This window comes from Camelina sativa, chromosome 4 (assembly GCF_000633955.1).
Source record: "Camelina sativa cultivar DH55 chromosome 4, Cs, whole genome shotgun sequence".
Classification (NCBI taxonomy): domain Eukaryota; kingdom Viridiplantae; phylum Streptophyta; class Magnoliopsida; order Brassicales; family Brassicaceae; genus Camelina; species Camelina sativa.
The window spans coordinates 19,693,482-19,710,860 of NC_025688.1; the positions used below are offsets into that span (position 1 = coordinate 19,693,482).

The following is a 17,379-nucleotide window of genomic DNA, read 5'->3' on the forward strand; positions in this document are numbered from 1 at the left end:
AATCGATTATAATAATCTTGTTACAAAATACACTGGTAACCTCGTGAATAATAGTCTTTTGTGTGTTGGATTATTTAAGCGTTTGTTTATCTTGTTTCATCTTAGTCTGTACTTTCATACCACAGGGGATTTTTGAATCTTGATAGAGGTTATTCTTGTTTCAAGATTGATCACAAGACATTACGGTAGACACTATTTGACCAGTAAGTACAACAAGTGACAAGTCTTTACTGAAATTGAAAGAACTCCATAGATAGATTGTATCCACCTTAAAAATAAAAAAAAAATAAAACTCAATGGCTATATTCCTGAAAACAAGTTAAAGTTTTAGATAAGAAAAACATTAAAAATATTTATTATCAAAAAAGTTTGTACCCCAAAAAAAAAACATAGAGTGCATTACAAAATAGTAAAATACATTAGTAACACAAAATCTCTCATAAAATAGTCCTATATAGTATAGCATAAACTTTGAAAATTAGCGATGATAATTATCACTTGCTTTTAATTCTACAAATTTAGCCTTATATAAATAACTTTCATTTAATTTTAAGTACAACACATGTGTGATTCTTACCTTTTTGGCCAATGATTCCATAATTTTAAGTACAACACTTGTGTGTGTGTGTGTGTGTTTTTTCCTTTAAACATTTTGTCGTAAAACAAATTAAATAGTACTAGAAATTTCCTTTTTAGGGAGGTGCAGAAATTCAATCAATATCACTATGCTATTTTGGTCGAGGTGTAATAATGAAAAAAGGAGACAAATGCGGCGTGGAGGCCTTCTGTTTACATGCAGCAGCACAAGGAGGGCCACATGACATGACATCATGTGACTGACTTTGTTTCACATAGTCACAGAAAAGAGAAAAAAAAAACAATGACGCCGGAGAGCTTGATAGCGTCGGCGTCGATCAACATAGGTCTCGCCCTCGTCGCACTTTGGCTCTTCTCCGTCCTCAAGAAGCAGCCTCGCAACGCCGTCGTCTACTACGCTCGCCGCCTATCAGATCGCCACCACCACCACCGTCCTCTGTCTCTACACTCTTCCCTTTGCCTCCCTCGTTTCCTCCCTTCCGTTGCGTGGATCCCACGCGCCTTCCGTGTCCCCCAGGAAGACATCCTCAGCCGACATGGCCTCGACGCTCTTGTCCTCATCAGGCTCTTCAAATTCGGGTGAGTATTTTAGTTTCACCATATATATATCCTGTGAATTGTGATAATCTCGAGATGTGAATAGCTCATTAGCTCTTGTCTAATTTGATTTATGTTGCAGAATCAGATTCTTCCTGTTGTGTTCATTACTTGGAGCGTCACTGCTTCTTCCGATTGATTATTACAATGAGTCAGATTTACCGACTCGAAGAGAGTATTCAATGGATGCTTTCACAATATCAAACATCACACGAGGTTCTAACAAGTAAGCCTTATCTTTTGCTTATGTCTTAATTTTGCATTATCTCTCTCAGAGTTGGTTTCTTGATATCTGTCTTAATTTTCGTATAGGTTGTGGGTGCATTTCTCATGCTTGTGGCTCATTTCATTCTATGCATTGTTTTTGTTGCATAAGGTAAGCTTTTTACTATTGTCTATCATGGCATACTTCCAAAATCTGGCTTGGATTCTGACTAAGTTGATCATCTATATATACCTGGACCAGATTATCATTTTATAGAATAGGTTATTTACTGGATCCTCCTCATCTAGGAATATAAAGAGATTCTTGTGATAAGGCTTCAACAAATGGGAGAACTTAGGCATCGTGCTGACCAGTTCACTGTTCTTGTCCGGCAAGTTCCTCTCTGCCCTGAGCATAACACTCGTGGCTGCGCTGTTGATCACTTTTTTTCTAAGCATCATCGCTTCAGCTATCACTCGTATCAGATGTTGTACGATGGGAAAGATCTTGAATACCTTTTGGTAAGGTTTGGCAGTGGTGATATCATCATATATTTCTTTCTGTTCTACCAGGTTTTTTTCTGATGGTAGCATCCTTTACGTAGGGGAAGCAGAAGAAGCTTAAGAAAGAGCTAGAAGACAAGAGACACACAGACATGCTTTCAAATGGATCACAAGAACATAAGATATCCACATCTGAAGAAAAGCTTCGAGAAATTACCAATATGATTTGCCACCTTCAAAGTGAAACTATGCTGAGAGAGAAGGTATAAACTCTTTATTGAGGTCAGACTTGATGGTTAACAAAGTTCTGTGCTTTTTTTAATAGATTTCTAACACACTAGCATTTCAGGTTACTCAAGTTTCTAGATAACTGTAATCGTAGGATTATAGTGACTTGCATGAATCCTGAAATAGAAGTTCTATGACGATAGTAACATCTAAATGGGCTAAATGAACTTAAAACAAAACTAGCGAGAGACTGTATGAGGTAGCTTGACCAAAACAGAGTAGTGTGTTAAAATTTGGCATAATGTCATTGTCAAGTGCTATAGTATGTGCAGCATAATGAATCACCTGCTAAGTTACTAATACCACTACTATATTGTGCGTAATTTAAAATTTAGGAATTACCTGTTGCGTTTGTAACCTTCAAATCCCGAAGAAGTGCCGCTCTAGCAGCTCAAACACAGCAGCACTCAAATCCCCTAGAACTTATAACTGAAATGGCTCCTGAACCAAGAGATGTATCTTGGAGAAATCTTGCTATTCCGCAAAAGCTATTGCCTCTCAACAAAATAGGAGTCATCCTTGCAGCAGCACTTCTTACAATATTCTTTGCTATTCCAGTCACAGCTGTCCAGGGAATTGCAAAGTATGAGAAGCTTAAAAAATGGTTTCCTCCAGCCATGGCTATTGAATTCATGTAATGCTTCTCTTCTCCTTCACTATTACTGTTCTCATAAAGTTTTGTTTCTTGATTTTATCATAATAATATAAGTTTTTTATTTGTAACAGACCAGGGCTCAGTTCAGTTGTGACAGGGTACCTCCCAAGTGCAATACTCAAAGGTTTCATGTACATCATTCCCTTTGCCATGCTTGGAATGGCCTATCTTGGCGGCTCTATTTCCAAGAGCAATGAGGAGATTAAAGCTTGCAATATGGTCTTCTATTTTCTAATGGGAAATGTTTTCTTCTTGAGTCTTATCTCTGGTTCCTTGCTAGATGAAATTGGAGAATATCTCACTCATCCTAGAGACATTCCTAGTCACCTTGCTGCTGCTGTTTCAGCTCAGGTAATGCCTATACACTCTTCTACAAATCCAAAACCAAATTTTCTTCAAAACGGTAACTTTTGTATCACTTGATGTTTATATATAGGCAGAGTTTTTTATGACATACATCTTGACAGATGGACTGTCTGGATTTTCTTTGGAGATTCTTCAATTGGGACTTGTACTATTTGATATCATGAGATCCTGCACGTATGGAAGAGGAAAAGAGAGAACTCCTTACCTCTTTTCATTTCCATATTTTAGAGTTATCCCCACTGTTTCCTTATCGATAATGATTGGTATGATTTATGCCGTGGTCGCACCATTGATGCTCCCTTTCCTAGTTGGTTATTTCTGCCTTGGATACATTGTCTACTTCAACCAGGTCCAGATTCTCTTAAACTTATTCTTTTAAGATGTGTGTGATTCACACATATACTACTTTTACATTATTATGTTAACTCTGGTTTCCTCAGATGGAAGATGTGTACGAGGCTACATATGATACATGCGGCAGATTCTGGCCATCCATTCATCATTATATCTTTGTCTCAATAATACTTATGCAAATCACAATGGTGGGTCTCTTTGGGCTTAAGTCAAAGCCATCTGCAGCAATTGCTACTGTACCACTCATATTGATCACTATAGCTTACAACGAGTACTGCAAGATCCGCTTCCTCCCATCATTCAAACATTTCCCTATACAGGTATTCATCAAATTTTGTATTAACTTTTCCAAGGAAATTAATGAGGGACACAAAACAGGTCTTTTCATATACATTGTTTGTTGTTGTGGTGTAGACAGCAGTTGAAATAGATGAAGAAGATGAAAAGAATGGGGAGATGGGAACACATTATGGTGATGCTGCGACTGCGTATAACAGGCATCAACCTTGCTTAGAGCGTGTAATAAGCTCAGCAGAAGCACCAACAAACTTGAGCCAACCATTGCTTGGAACGGAATCCATCTGAAGCTAGAGGTGAGCTGGTTAGTATATTCTACGTAGATCATGGATTTAGAAGCTTTCGACGTATACGTTCTCATTTGTTGTCACTTTTAGATCAGTGAAGGCTGTATTATTAATGGCCAGATGATTTTTGTAAGTTGTTTACTGTTTTAATAAGTCCTCTTCCTTCCACCTCGTCCTCTAATCTACAGACATCACCAACACCTTGTTTCTAAATCAGTTTGGTTTATTAAAATATATTATCCTCGTCCTCTAATGTTGTTTTGTAACTTTTGTTGATCTTTCTCCATAATCATTACAGAGAACGAGAGAGAAGACTAAATACAATCAATGATGCAACTGTAACGGGCTTAACTTAAACGACGTAATCGTATCATCACGTCGAGCCAATAACACAGAAGCGAAGTGTCTAAAGCTTCCTTTAGAAGCGAAGGAGGGGATCAGAAGAAGTTACATTAGATATGATAGTAACCAGATTTAAGCAGTTCCTGGACGCTATCTTTAAGTGTTGGACTTCATTCAACACTTTTTCATAATATATATTAATATAAACAAGAGTGAGTACACACGACAAGAAAGTTAGTTGTATATAAAAGGAAAGTTGAGTATTCAAATTTCAAAGCAAGGAAACAAGAAGAGAGGAGAAGAGGAAGGGGAAAATGGCTGCCTTATCAGAGAAAGATGCTAATTAAAGCTTATCTGGACGCAAGGCCTAGATATCCCATCGATTGGTACAAGAAGATTGCCGCACGGTCACAAATTTGCTTGGGATATATGTCGGAACTGGCAACGGTCAGGCGGTAATTATCAGCTTTCTAATTCTGCATTCTTATGTCTTAGGCTCTTAGCATCTGGAAAAAAATCTGAAAACCTTCCTATACTTGTTAGAACCAGTTAGTATGATTTGTGTGATACGGCGATTATGCTAATAAATCCAGCAACAAGATTATGCTAATAATTTACTTAATTAGGATGGCTCTTTTGTTTCATCATGATTATTATTCTATAGATAAGTCAAATTTGGTGGCGGCATATTGATCTTTGTTATTCACCCTAGAGATTAATAAACACCAAAAGCTAATCACACAATCAAAGTCGGAAAAAACACTTACTTATGACTAAGGATCTAATTTGTGTTGAAAACTCCAAGAAGAAAAAATATGCTAGTTAGGACTAGGTTTGTCGATGATGATACAAATTATTTTAGATTGATTTTTTTTTTTTTTACGTTCACAAGTATTTTTTTTAAACAGATTTATTAATTCTATAAATATAATTTAATTGGTGGTAGTCTTTTGGATTTGTGGGTGTATACATCCAACAGTTGGTCTAAGTACTCCTGGAAAATGTTGTTTGGTGGAAAGTTGTTTGGTGGACCATATCGATACAAAGTAACCACCAGTGATGGTAATAGTATTATTTTTGTGCAAGGAGTTTCCAATTCTCAAACAGTCAACCTCTTTTATTATCGTATGGAAGACCGGACACTCATTTCAATGAATATCATACATCAATCCTGGAAGAAAGGGTCAATTCACACTTATGTGAACTGGGTTGAAGATCAGATCTTATTACCTAGGTCAGTATTTATTTTTGATATTTAAACTGTTAATATGAAGCTTTTGCTGCTGCTGTTGTTACTTATTATTATCCATATTTTTGAAATTGACAAGAATGGAAAAGTCAAGAAGATGTGCTATTGTCCTTGATCTACTTTTTGCATCTGATGCGGACCACATCGTTGCAAAGGAACAACGTATGATGGTAAGAAGATAATTTTTACACAAGAAATTCTGCATTGACAACTCTTCTTTTGTAAAATGGTTGGGTGAATTTGGTACATAATCAATCCAAAAACACCAACAAATAATATAGCATACTATATGAAAATAATTAGAAAACTAAGATAAGGAGTAGAGAAATTTACTATTTTGGTATTTGATGGTTTGGTGATAGTGATGGCGGATGGCCGAAGATTGTGTTGGTAAGGGATGGTGGTGTTGAATAAATGATAAAATCTTATATATTATAGTTTATACTGAGAATATATACAAGTATTTTTGCAGCACTTTCACAAATAAATCTTCATTTTTAAAATAATTACCATTGAATGCTAATGTATTTAATATTAATTACCAAATTTTCAAAATCAATTATAAATATATGATTTCTTTTTACTTTTATTTGAATTTATATTTAAATTATTATATAGTACATTTAGTTAATAAAATTTGTGATTTTTTTGCTGTAATTCATGGTTTGGGGAATAAGGAAGATTATTTGTGGAATTAATTGTCACCAGTTGAAATAGACGGAGAAGATGAAAAGAACGGGGAAATGGAAGTGCATTAAGTTGATGTTGCGAATGCTTATAACAGGCACCACCAACCTTGCTTAGAGCGTGTAATAAGCTCAGCGGAATCACCAACAAACTTTAGCCAACCGTTGCTTGGCACAGACTCCATTTGAGGCATGGATGATATCTCTAGGATTTTGAAGCGTCTCTCCACACGTACATCCTCATGTGTTGTCACTTTAGGCCATATAAATATGGCCAAGTGATTGTAGAGAAAAACGAGTTACTTTGACAAACGCTGAATGTTTTTTACACATTAATTAGTTTGGTTATTACATGTTTCTTTTATATATATATGTGGAATATGTATTTGGAATATTTATTCATAAACTGGAAAAACATAATTTTGCAGACAGATTATCAGATTCATTCAAATCTCAAGTTATTTTATTTGTCCTTTTATCCTCTATAGTCTATAGCCCTGTTTTAGAAATCGCTAGGCGCTAGTCGGACAGTTGGGGTGGGCCTAGCGCCTAGCGAGAAAATCGGAGATTAAACGGGGATTAAACGGGAATTAATCGGAGACTAGTTTTTGAGTTATTTTATTAAATTAATAGTAAATTAAAAATATATAGTACTAAATATATGTATAATTATGTTTATGTGAAAATAAAAATATCAAATAAAATATAATGCTATAGTATTGTCTTTAAAGTTACGGTAAAAACATAAAAACGTAATATTAAGAAAAAAAAATAATGATTTTAATTAAATGTTTGTATATTAGTTATTGTAAAACATCGTAAACTCTTAATTTAAATGTCTAAATAATAGAAATATATATATTTGATTTATATGTGGCTCCAAAAATAATCGGTATATACAAAATTATGCGGGAATTAATTGGATTAGACGGTATAATTGGATAATGGATGCTAGGCGGGGATTAGTCATTAATCGAGGCAGAGAGGGTGGACCTAACGATTTTACGGGGCGTAATAGGTGCTAGGCGGATATTTTTAAAACAGGGGTCTATAGTATACCTTCCACGTCCACTTTTTATCCACTTCCTTTTCTGCTGCTTTCTATTCGATGGCATTGTATCGAACAGGTGTACATTTCCAACTTAGCATCTAAGCTTCGGTCAACACCTCTTCACATACAATTCTTGTATTCTCAATCCCGTACCTCACGAGGATCTTCATTCGCCCGTTGCATCATCTCAAAGCTATGAACCAACTTCTGTTATTCGACAATGTACTCTGCCAGAATCATCTGCGGCTTCCACCTGAATCGGAGCATCACGAAGAGTAAGTCGTAACTTGGTTTTCTCTTCCGCTTAGGACCTAGTACTTAGCTAACTTGGTTTTTCTGTCAAATTCTGTCAACCATGAATTTTGTTTCCTATTTTTGATTCATTCTCTGAATTATCGCCATGGCTAGTATTGACACTTGCTTATTGCACCCAATTTGATAGATTTGGAGTTGTAATCCTAAATTAGAAGAAGAAAGAAAGAGGAAAAAGAGTACTCAAGAACCAAATATGTATAGAACCCTAAGGATGAACTTCAAATTTTTGAGAACATTTTCTGTTTTGTGCTTTAGGGTTACAACCTCACAACTTGATATATGCATATCTATCTCTGGAAAGAGTCTAGACTCTAAAGGTAGTAAATGGTAGCATGCTTAACTAACATTTGATCAAACTCTGGTGATCTTTTGCCCTGTCTCTTCTTTATGAGTCCTAGATTTTACGCATAATCACCGTTGATAGTGTTCCAATCTTGTAGAACAAATTTTGCTAGGCTTGTGGTTATAACTAATGTATGAGTTTTACCGTCAGTGGTAGTGTGCAGTAGAAACGGAGTGGACAGTTTAGCAAAATAAGATTTGAATCCCCAAACCAAACTACTGCAGCGGGAAGAATTAACAATGTAAGGATACTTTGAAATGCTAGCGGGACGGTCTTACAAGCTTACAACCCCTCATGTATTTTTCTTCAACTCTACAAGATACTTCTTTTCTTCATCCCATTTCCTGCATATCCATTCACATTTTTTCTCTAGATGCCTCATCTTTTCCTCGTGACTATTATCAGTCCAGATCCTTGTCTCTCTCCCTCTAATTTCTTTTCCAAGCTTTTTAATTACTTTTATCAGAAGCTGTTGGGTAACAAAAATCATTTCGTTGATGAGTTTTAAAAATTTTAAGAAAGGATACAGTTGAACAAAAGTCTGGAGTAAAGGGACATGAATTTGATTACTTTTATTTCCATCTCTATAGATGTTTTCAAACTGTCCTGACTTGTTTGGTTGTTGTTGACATGCTCACCATTGGCAATAATAGCTTTCTCCCTCATCTTCTCTGTGTCTTTAAATCTCCTCAGCAGATCATGTACTGTTTTGCTGTTGCTACTTTTTGGAATTCTACTTTGACTGTATTTGAACTGATTGATTTTGTAAAATGGTAAAGTAAGTATAAAGGCCAATCGATGATATAAACTAAAAACTATTAAAGTAAACAGTAGTAGCACCTCCCAGCTTATTTTTATGTGATGAATTGTTTCTTGATTCATGTCACTACAGTTTTCCATATGGATTGGTCTTTCTTCTATCTGTTGTAGTATCCTCTTCTCTTGGGCCAAGCTTTTACAACTGTGCAGCATTGAGAATTGCTTGCACTAAGGCATGAGGGCTAATTACTCTCTTTTCTTTGTTTGTTTGTATAGTGAAAAACAAAATGTTATTGATTTGGTTATGAGGACTTACGTAGTCAGGCCTTTCTATTCCTCTTTTTGTTTCTTCTGCTTTATTCATTTTGTCAAGATTATTCTGCAGTTGCTCTCGCAGTTTGTTGTAATAAATGATAGAGTTTCCAGCCTGGCCACTGCGATAGCTAGAATGTTTTGCGTTGATGTAGAACCTAAACCTGTTTGACTGCTCAAAAAATTGATTATCTTGTATTACTAATCTTTATAATAAGCAGTATCATTTAGATGCTTACTCGGGTTTCTATGTAATTCTCATAGGTGTGTTGATAATCCCTCTCGAGCTTTTTGAGTCGCTTCTCTGCTTTGGAAACTGACATGTGCACAGCCGTATCAGCCTCTGGTGACACCTTGTCATGGTAAAGTATCCCTAAACCCTTTTCATCATAGTTGCCTCCAATACCAGTAGAATTGGAGATTTCGCTAACGTCGTTGAGCTGAGTAAAAGCTTCCATGTCACTGATTTTCAAGAATCTCTAAAGCTTCTCCTAAGTATCATTTGAAAGCATTGCTCTTTTTGTGTTCTTATAGGAACGAAGAATATCATAGCTTTGAATGAAGCAACCTATCAAACAATTGATTATCCAAACTCTTGCACCCCACGCCAAGTAAGTCAATGGCTCCTCCTTGAAGAAATTTTCTTTTATACCGTATATTATACTTTGGGCATCCATCTGTGATTACTAGCGATAAGATGATGTCTCTATTAAAATATTATTGGAAAGAATAAACTCCCGGAGACATAAAATATAAAAGAAATGCTTGAATTCAATGTGATCGTATGAAACAGAGGAAGTCATAGTTTGACCAAAAGCCACACCACCAAAGTCAATGGCCTTTGGTCAAAAGGGTTATGAATATAAGCCACGTTATTTGTAAGACAACCCATGGATACATCAGATGCAAGGAAATGATTAATATGATAGTCTTAAATTTATGATAATATGGTAGTTATTACTTAGAATCAGTTGTCGTGGTAAGAGTTTAATATATCACACTAAAGGTTTTTCTTAGGGGACTTGGTCTAAAGTCTAGTTTGACCAAAGCAGGTTCAGATATCCTAATCCAGAAGGCTTTTAAGTTTATTCTGAGAATATATGGTTAGTTGTTTAATAGAATTTCTTTGTTCATAGCCAATGATACAATAGCGAAAATGATTTGGTTGCTTATTATATTGATCTGGTAAGGAAATATTGTAATATACATCTTATAGAGGAGAGGTGTATCATAAAAGGAATCATCAATGTGATTTACAACATGATAGCTTATCATCAGTTCATCATCCATACATATATAGGCGTCTTGCTTCTATTCTTTGGAATAGATCTTTGCATGTGTCTTAGAAGTTATCCTTTTCGGCAGCCTTTTCTTTGTGAAGCAGTTTTGTGCCTCGCCCTGAAATTTTTCTTCAGATCGAGCAAGTATTTCTTTTCTGCATCACGTTTCTCACCTATGCATTTACATTTTTCCTGTAGAAATCTCATTTTGTCTGTGTACCCTTTTTCATTTTTTCTTGCAAAATGTACTCTGTCTTGCAAGATGTTCTCAATCTCCATTCTCTCTTTCTCAAATTCTCTGATTACCTTCGCCAGAAGCTGGTGGCAAAACAAACATCATCACATTTCTTAGTTTTAAGAAACAACCCCATGAGTAAAGAGTTAGAAATATGTGCTTTGTATCTTCATTACCTTTATTGTGACACTTGTAGAATCTTTCATATCGTCCAGACTCGTGCGGTTGCCCGTTAGTGCACCATTGGAAATAGCCTTTTCTGTCAACTTCTGTATCTCTTTAACTCTCCTCAACAGATCATGTATAGATTTCTTGCTGCTATTCTGTGGAATTATTCTGTGAATGCACCTGAACTGATTTGATCATAAGATGAGAAGTAATTAAATATCCAAAAGCTCATTTATGATAATTAACTAAGAGGGGCTTTCAGTAGGAGTAGCGTGGTACCTCCCGCTTAATTCTTTTGAGGTCAACTGTTTCTTGACTCAGGCCATCAGTGTATTGCTCTTTGTTTTCTGCTTTTAGATGTTGCAGTACCATCTTTTCTTGTGCCAAGCTTTTACAACCGTGCATCAAGAAGAATTGCTTACCCTAAACCAGTATCAATGACACCGGAAATACATGGAAAATACATAATAAGATTTACCGAACTATGATAAGTGGTTTAATTTCGTTTCCTAGGTTTCTAGGAAACTGATCTATGGGAACAGAACAATTGCAATTGTTTGGTCATAAAGGCAGGAAGCTGATTAATTTTCTAATTCTAGTAATTGTGCGTACGGTTAAAAACAAAATGATATTGATTGGGACATACGTTTGTAGGTGGTTCTCTTCCTCTTTGTGATGCTTCTTCTGTATTCAGCTTGTCAAGAACATTCTGCAGTTGCTCCACTAAACCTTCGCTGACATTAATACAGCAGCCAACCCAGGAACTGTGATGTCCTGGATGTTGTAAAACAACGTAGTACCTATACCTGTCTGACTGTACATTAAGTTCATTATCTTGTAAAACTGGCCATATAAGTTTCTAACAACACTACAAATAATAACTTTTTATGCTATGTATTGATGCTTACTTGTAGTTCTGTGTACTTCTCGTAAGTGTGTTGATATTCTTGCTCGAGCTTTTGCAGTCGCTTCTTTGCTTCTGCAAATGACGAACGCCCAACTGGACCAGGGCATGTTGGCACCATGTTGCAGGAAAGTTTCTCGGATCCTTTTTTACTATAGTCGCATCCAGTACTAACAGAGATTTTTTTGAAAGTAGAAGTTTCCTGACCAGCGGCTTCTAGATTTTCCAGAGCTTCTTCTGAATGTTATATGTATTTTAGCAAACACTCTCTTGTGTTTGTTATATAAAGAGAAAAAAAACATTGTTAAAATAAAGCAACTGAGTATCCAAACCCTTGCACCCCACTCCAAGAAAGTCAATGGCTCCTCTCCAAAGGAATCTTCTTTTGTATAATTTCTTTGTTTTTTGGTTATTGATAGTTTGGCCATCTGTCTCTTCTTTGAAGCTAATATATAATACCATCTACTTGAGGCATAAAATACAGAGAAATGTTTGTCATGTTATTTAGAGTTAAATAATGAAATGTGATAATATGATTGGGATTCTGATAAGTCTCCAATCTAACAGATTGTCACCAAATAGCCATTCAGTTATTATTTTGCGGAAACAACTTCCCTCTCAGCTGTTCTGTTCATGTTGCATCTTGGTTCTCGATTATGATCTGCAGTTTTACGCAGGTTCTCACTCATAATTTCTATAGATCCATACTTTTTCAGTATAGTGATTGTTCTGTATCCATATCAGCTGTTGATTGGTCTCAGAGATCTGCCTCAGCTCCTTTACATATGCCATAGGGACTGTAAGGACACGATCAGCAACTCAACTCCCCCCTCCCCCCCATATCTTGGAATTGTAAGCAACCATATCTTTGCGAGTCACCACATGAATCTTTCCGTCAATACATACACTTCTGGAGTATAAGCTACGTTTTCTGTCGCTGCTCAGAGTGGGCACATGATCCCAAATTTGTGTGTTTTGTGTCGAACACCTGAAACGAGTTCTTCAAGGAGTTGGAATCACCATCTTTGCAGCTTCCTGCTACATATATATCTTCCCATTAAGGACGCTGGCAGAAAGTGTCATTAGCTCCTCCCGCAAGCATGGAGCCTCGCCCCACGTGTGTGACCGACTGACCGGCATTACAGAACAGAGACGCTAGAGGAGAGCGCTTCGTAGCTTGATCCACTAGTGTTATAAGTATTAGAACGGACAGCCTCGAGACTTGAAAAAATACGCTGATGTCTCATTGGAAATTGGGAGTGTAGCCAAAACATAATCACTTGACTTCTTCTTTTCCTTCTGGTTTGATCTGGTTTCACTCAGAGAGTGAACCAACGTGTGTTAAGGCCAGGAAGTTCATTAGCAAATCATCGGGAAGTGAAGGATTTGTCAGCTTCTCCTTCGTCTTCCTCTTCTTCATCTTCTTCTTTTCGAGGGAAAACATTGACGAAATCTCTCCGTTGATCAACCACCTCTGGAATGAACTCTAATACGGTTTAGGGTTTGTTTAGATGGAATTGACTTTTTTTTTTCTTCTTTACGTTATTCCTATTTTTGTGTGAACTCTATTTTTTTCTTCTTTACGTTATTCCTATTTTCTTATTTACGTTATAAAAAGGCTTATTTTGTGACTTTAGGCCGAATTGAACTTTAAAAAAACAAAAAAGAAAGGGTTACGACTTACGAGTTACGACTAAAAAGAAAGGGTTAAGTAACGCCAAAGCAAAGCTTTCTTCATATTTCTTCGTCTTCCATCCAAAATTACGCGCCTCCCAGTCTCAGGTTTGTCTCGAATCTCATATCCTAGTAAATTAACCACTGATAACGATTTAATTACTCTAACTTTTGTCGTGATATATAATCTACGTATGTTTTTAAGGATCAAAATAAATTAAAAAAAGTTTAACGAACAAAAACAACTCAGTAATTCGTCGGCTGTGTTTGGAAATTAACGAGTTATAATTTGATAGATGCTATTGATTCACGTATGTAGAGTGTGATTATGTTTTATCATCGTAATTAAGAAAAAAATCCTTAATTTTATATAATATTTTGGATGTCTCATTTGTTGGATATGGGCTTTGCCCCCAACAGTTCTGAAAGCCCAACAGAAGATTCCTAAGAAGTTTAGGGCTTGAAGTCTTGGATTTGGTTCATTTGGCCGCAAGGGCAAAATGGTCATTTTACAGAAAGACAGAAGAAGCCCTAGGTCACTGGCCCACTATATATACCAGAGGTTATTGTCATATCAGGAGATCCATTTTTTTGGGAATTTAGAGAGAAAAGAGTAATTATTTTCGTATAAACTGCGCTTAGCTCCTTAATTGTCATTTTCTGTAAACCCTCACTCCAATTCTTCGTTAATAAAAGGACCAGTTCTGATTTATTCCCATTAAGATTCGTATTATTTACATTGTCGGTTTCGTACTTCAACATCATTGGCTTTTTGTTATTTGATGTTTCATGTCAGATACAGGCTTTAATGGGTAAGAATAAACCTAAACCAAGTGGACAAGATTCCAAGAAGGAGAAATTATCAATCTCAGCCTTGCTTGCTTCATCCAGTACTTCCAAGAAGATGACAACATCGTCATCCACTTCTGAGGATATTCCAAAAGCTTCATCCTACATGGATGGCGTTGATCTTCCTCCTTCTGATGATGAAGAAGACGAAGACGTATCTGATGAGGAACAGAGACAGATGGATGCAAGGAGGAAGCACAAGAGCGAGCAAAGGCAACTTGATGATATCTTTGTGACTGATAAAGAACAAAAGAAGCGAGAGAAAAAAGAAAGATTAGCTTTAGAAGCTGCCAGGGGTGGGCGTTCGGGTACCCTATCGGGTTTCGGGTCGGGTATTTCGGGTTTTCGGGTTTTCGGGTTTAGAATTATAAGACCCATTCGGGTAATTTTAGATTTCGGGTCGGGTTCGGGTAAACACCCATCGGGTTCGGGTTACACCCAAACTACCAAACTAAACAAACTGATTGTAATCATCAAATATAAAAAAGTCAACTTCATCATACCATATTGAGTTCAACAAAAAGAAATGACAAATCCAAACACAAAAACAATAAGTTCATAAACCAATAGTTCTTGATTTCCTGAAACATGAAATGACACCAAATTTAAAGTTAGAATCATATAATCTATCTAAACTAATATATGAAAATTGGCACATATGAAAATGAAAACTAATTTACCTAGTAACAGAGATTAGAGAACTTGCAAACTGTCTTACTTTTCTTGTGATGTCATGGTCAGGGTTGCAAAATCTGAAAATATAATGAATAAACACAGATTGTAAATATTAAGTAAAATAGAAGGAAAAAAAATTAAAGAACAAAGATACACACCTTTCTCAAGTTGATCTTCATATTCGAATTCATCAAGTATTTGTGCATTGGTAAGCACTTTTGATTCAATTTTAATATCTTGTTTCATCCATTGTTCTGTACACATCAAAACCTCAACCATATAGTGAGTTAGACAACTCCTATATGGGTTTATTATCCTCCTACTAGTGCTAAAAGCGCTCTCAGATGCAACAGAAGACACTTGCATAGCAAATAAATCTCTAGCCATCTCTGACAAAATGGGATACTTGCAACTGTTTATTTTCCACCAAGAGAGTACATCGTACTCCATTCCAAGCATCACTTCAGGGTTCTCTACTTTGTATTTGAGATATGAATCCAACTCATTTTTGTCTCTAACACCAATCTCTTTTAGCAAAGTATTGTACCGATGCTCAACCTTATGCCTACGGTAACCAAGATCATTATCAACGCCATCCATTCTATTTGCTTGGAAATCTTGAGTAGACTGAGATGATTGGACATTTTCCTTTTTACCATATCTTTCGCTATACTCTTTGAACATACTCTCTAGAATGGTAAGAACTGACTCATACAACCCCTTAGACTGTGTAGAGTCTTCTCCATACAACTCATCAAAACACATTTTCGCAAACTGCATCTTCTTTCTTGGATCAAAGACAGTAACTATTACCAACATCTTGTTGATGTTCTTCAAGCCATCCCAATACTTATCAAATTTCTTAAACATTTCTTGAGCTTTCACCCTCAGATCACTATCAGAGTTGTTACAAAGCAATTGAAGCTCTGATGCTATGTTCACTATCTCACCATAACACTTGTGTGCATTCAGAGTTGTAGAAGCTGAGACTACCAATGTGGAATCGTAAAAAATGTTTGGAACTTATTTAGACTTTGAACTGCACGCCAATCAGCCATTGAAGGAGGTCCAATCCGTTTTTTACCACCTATAACCTCCATGAAATGATCATTGTACAGTTTGTCTTCAAGCTCCATCTTATCAAAAGCTTCCTTGTACTTAACTGCCCTTGACAACATCAAATATGTGGAATTCCATCTAGTTGTTACATCTAATGGCAAACAGCCCCTTGTCATCCTACTAGATTCTACCTTAAGATCAAATGCATCTTGCCTTCTGCCTCCTGATCTAAAATATAATATAGCATTACGGATTGCAGCCACACTATCATCTATTTTATCCAATCCGTCCCTCACAATCAAATTAATAATATGACCAGCACATCTCATATGTAAAAAATCCCCTTTCATCACTAAAGAATCATCAGATATCAAAGAGAAGCTGGATTCAAACGTTGACAATGCATTACTATTAGCTGTTGCATTGTCCACAGTGACACAAAATACCTTCTCTATTCCCCAGTCAGCTAAGCATTCAAGAAGGACTTTAGCAATGGTAATACCTTTATGATCTGTGACATATTTGAACCCTATGATCAGCTTCTTTAACCGCCAGTGAGCATCAATGTAATGTGCTGTTATAACCATATAACTTGAACCTAAAAAGAGAAAGAAAGATTCAGCCAAATAACACAATAAACAAGTCTAAAAAAAATGAAACAAGCTACTGATTAAAATAAACATTACCAGTGATCTCACACTTCCAAATATCTGTTGTAAGTGAGACTCTTTGCTTGTTAGTTAGGAACCATTGTTTCATAGTAGCCTTCCTATCAACATAAATGTGAACAATGTCTCTTGTTGCTGTTCTTCTTGAGTGAGGTTTGTACAAGTTTACCTTGATGATATACATAGAGAAACATACTTCTATTAAGTAAGATACAAAAAAATAAGTAGATTAAAAAAAAATTGATTACCTTGTCACAAAAGTGTTTCCAAGCCATGCTTTCAATGAAAGCATCACAAGCATCTCATTTGATGCTTCTCTGAAAATATTCTCAGACACTTTTCCACTCTGAAAATTCCCTTGCAAATTAATAACTTGCTGAGCCTTATCTTCTTTTTCTTGCCATGCCTTGTATGACTTACAGATATGAAGATGATTTCACAGGTTTTTAGTCCCTGACTTTGATGGACATGAGTATTCTTTCTTGCAATAGTGACAAACACACTTGTCACGGTCTTGTTTTCTTGTGAAATGATCCCATACATTTGACCTTGGGGGGATTATCTTCTTTTCTTTAGGTTGTTCAGAAGTAGCTCCATTTTCTTGTGTATGTTTCCTTTTGCCCCTTCGATCCTGAGCTGGAGTCATTTCCTCTTCTTCTTG

The 17,379-nt window shown here is 36.1% G+C and overlaps 4 protein-coding genes and 1 long non-coding RNA gene across 7 annotated transcripts in view; 3 read left to right on the forward strand and 2 right to left on the reverse strand.

Annotated features, from left to right (window-relative positions):
- LOC104781317 (CSC1-like protein At3g54510) lies at positions 738–5,075 on the forward strand. 3 transcript variants are annotated; one of them, XM_010505958.2, is made up of 11 exons: positions 738–1,176; positions 1,277–1,420; positions 1,507–1,570; positions 1,708–1,920; positions 2,004–2,165; positions 2,526–2,824; positions 2,917–3,196; positions 3,282–3,560; positions 3,652–3,885; positions 3,980–4,158; positions 4,448–5,075. In XM_010505958.2, the coding sequence occupies exons 1-10, from the start codon at positions 881–883 to the stop codon at positions 4,148–4,150; spliced, it is 2,142 nt and encodes a 713-aa protein (XP_010504260.1). In that variant the 5' UTR covers positions 738–880; the 3' UTR covers positions 4,151–4,158; positions 4,448–5,075. The 3 variants fall into 3 exon arrangements, with proteins under 3 accessions (XP_010504260.1, XP_010504259.1, XP_019100337.1); XM_010505957.2 differs by lacking the exon at positions 4,448–5,075 and having other exon boundaries at positions 3,980–4,393; XM_019244792.1 differs by lacking the exons at positions 738–1,176; positions 4,448–5,075 and having other exon boundaries at positions 1,320–1,410; positions 3,980–4,393.
- LOC104781321 lies at positions 7,284–11,623 on the forward strand. Its single transcript, XR_766886.2, has 4 exons — positions 7,284–7,752; positions 9,471–9,568; positions 9,741–9,817; positions 11,544–11,623. It is a non-coding gene; the product is annotated as an uncharacterized LOC104781321 (long non-coding RNA).
- On the reverse strand, positions 7,965–9,722 carry LOC104781322. The gene is made up of 5 exons (XM_010505962.1): positions 9,446–9,722; positions 9,211–9,378; positions 8,976–9,122; positions 8,706–8,888; positions 7,965–8,604 (listed from the first exon to the last, which is right to left on the reverse strand). The coding sequence occupies exons 1-5, from the start codon at positions 9,662–9,664 to the stop codon at positions 8,428–8,430; spliced, it is 894 nt and encodes a 297-aa protein (XP_010504264.1). The 5' UTR covers positions 9,665–9,722; the 3' UTR covers positions 7,965–8,427.
- LOC104781320 lies at positions 10,311–12,128 on the reverse strand. Its single transcript, XM_010505961.2, has 5 exons — positions 11,798–12,128; positions 11,536–11,703; positions 11,169–11,312; positions 10,898–11,074; positions 10,311–10,804 (listed from the first exon to the last, which is right to left on the reverse strand). The coding sequence occupies exons 1-5, from the start codon at positions 11,912–11,914 to the stop codon at positions 10,556–10,558; spliced, it is 855 nt and encodes a 284-aa protein (XP_010504263.1). The 5' UTR covers positions 11,915–12,128; the 3' UTR covers positions 10,311–10,555.
- LOC104784063 (ABC transporter F family member 4-like) overlaps positions 12,296–17,379 on the forward strand; it is a 14,638-nt gene continuing 9,554 nt past the window's right edge. Inside the window, exons 1-2 of the mRNA XM_010509135.2 lie at positions 12,296–13,575; positions 14,264–14,612. Coding sequence (XP_010507437.1) covers positions 14,276–14,612 — 337 coding nt within the window. The 5' untranslated portion in view covers positions 12,296–13,575; positions 14,264–14,275. The remainder of the gene's footprint in view (positions 13,576–14,263; positions 14,613–17,379) is intronic.

Bases quoted from the DNA above. Each gene is read 5' to 3' on its own strand.
- LOC104781317 (XM_010505958.2), top strand. From the start codon at position 881: ATGACGCCGGAGAGCTTGATAGCGTCGGCGTCGATCAACATAGGTCTC. The intron at 2,825-2,916 runs GTAATGCTTCTC...TATTTGTAACAG, and splicing joins GCCATGGCTATTGAATTCAT to ACCAGGGCTCAGTTCAGTTG. The intron at 3,886-3,979 runs GTATTCATCAAA...GTTGTGGTGTAG, and splicing joins TCAAACATTTCCCTATACAG to ACAGCAGTTGAAATAGATGA.
- LOC104781322 (XM_010505962.1), bottom strand. From the start codon at position 9,664: ATGGAAGCTTTTACTCAGCTCAACGACGTTAGCGAAATCTCCAATTCT. The intron at 9,123-9,210 runs GTAAGTCCTCAT...CTCATGCCTTAG, and splicing joins GAATAGAAAGGCCTGACTAC to TGCAAGCAATTCTCAATGCT. The intron at 8,605-8,705 runs GTAATCAAATTC...GTTACCCAACAG, and splicing joins CTATAGAGATGGAAATAAAA to CTTCTGATAAAAGTAATTAA.
- LOC104781320 (XM_010505961.2), bottom strand. From the start codon at position 11,914: ATGGTGCCAACATGCCCTGGTCCAGTTGGGCGTTCGTCATTTGCAGAA. The intron at 11,704-11,797 runs GTAAGCATCAAT...CTTAATGTACAG, and splicing joins AGAAGTACACAGAACTACAA to TCAGACAGGTATAGGTACTA. The intron at 11,075-11,168 runs GTACCACGCTAC...TGATCAAATCAG, and splicing joins TCAAAAGAATTAAGCGGGAG to TTCAGGTGCATTCACAGAAT.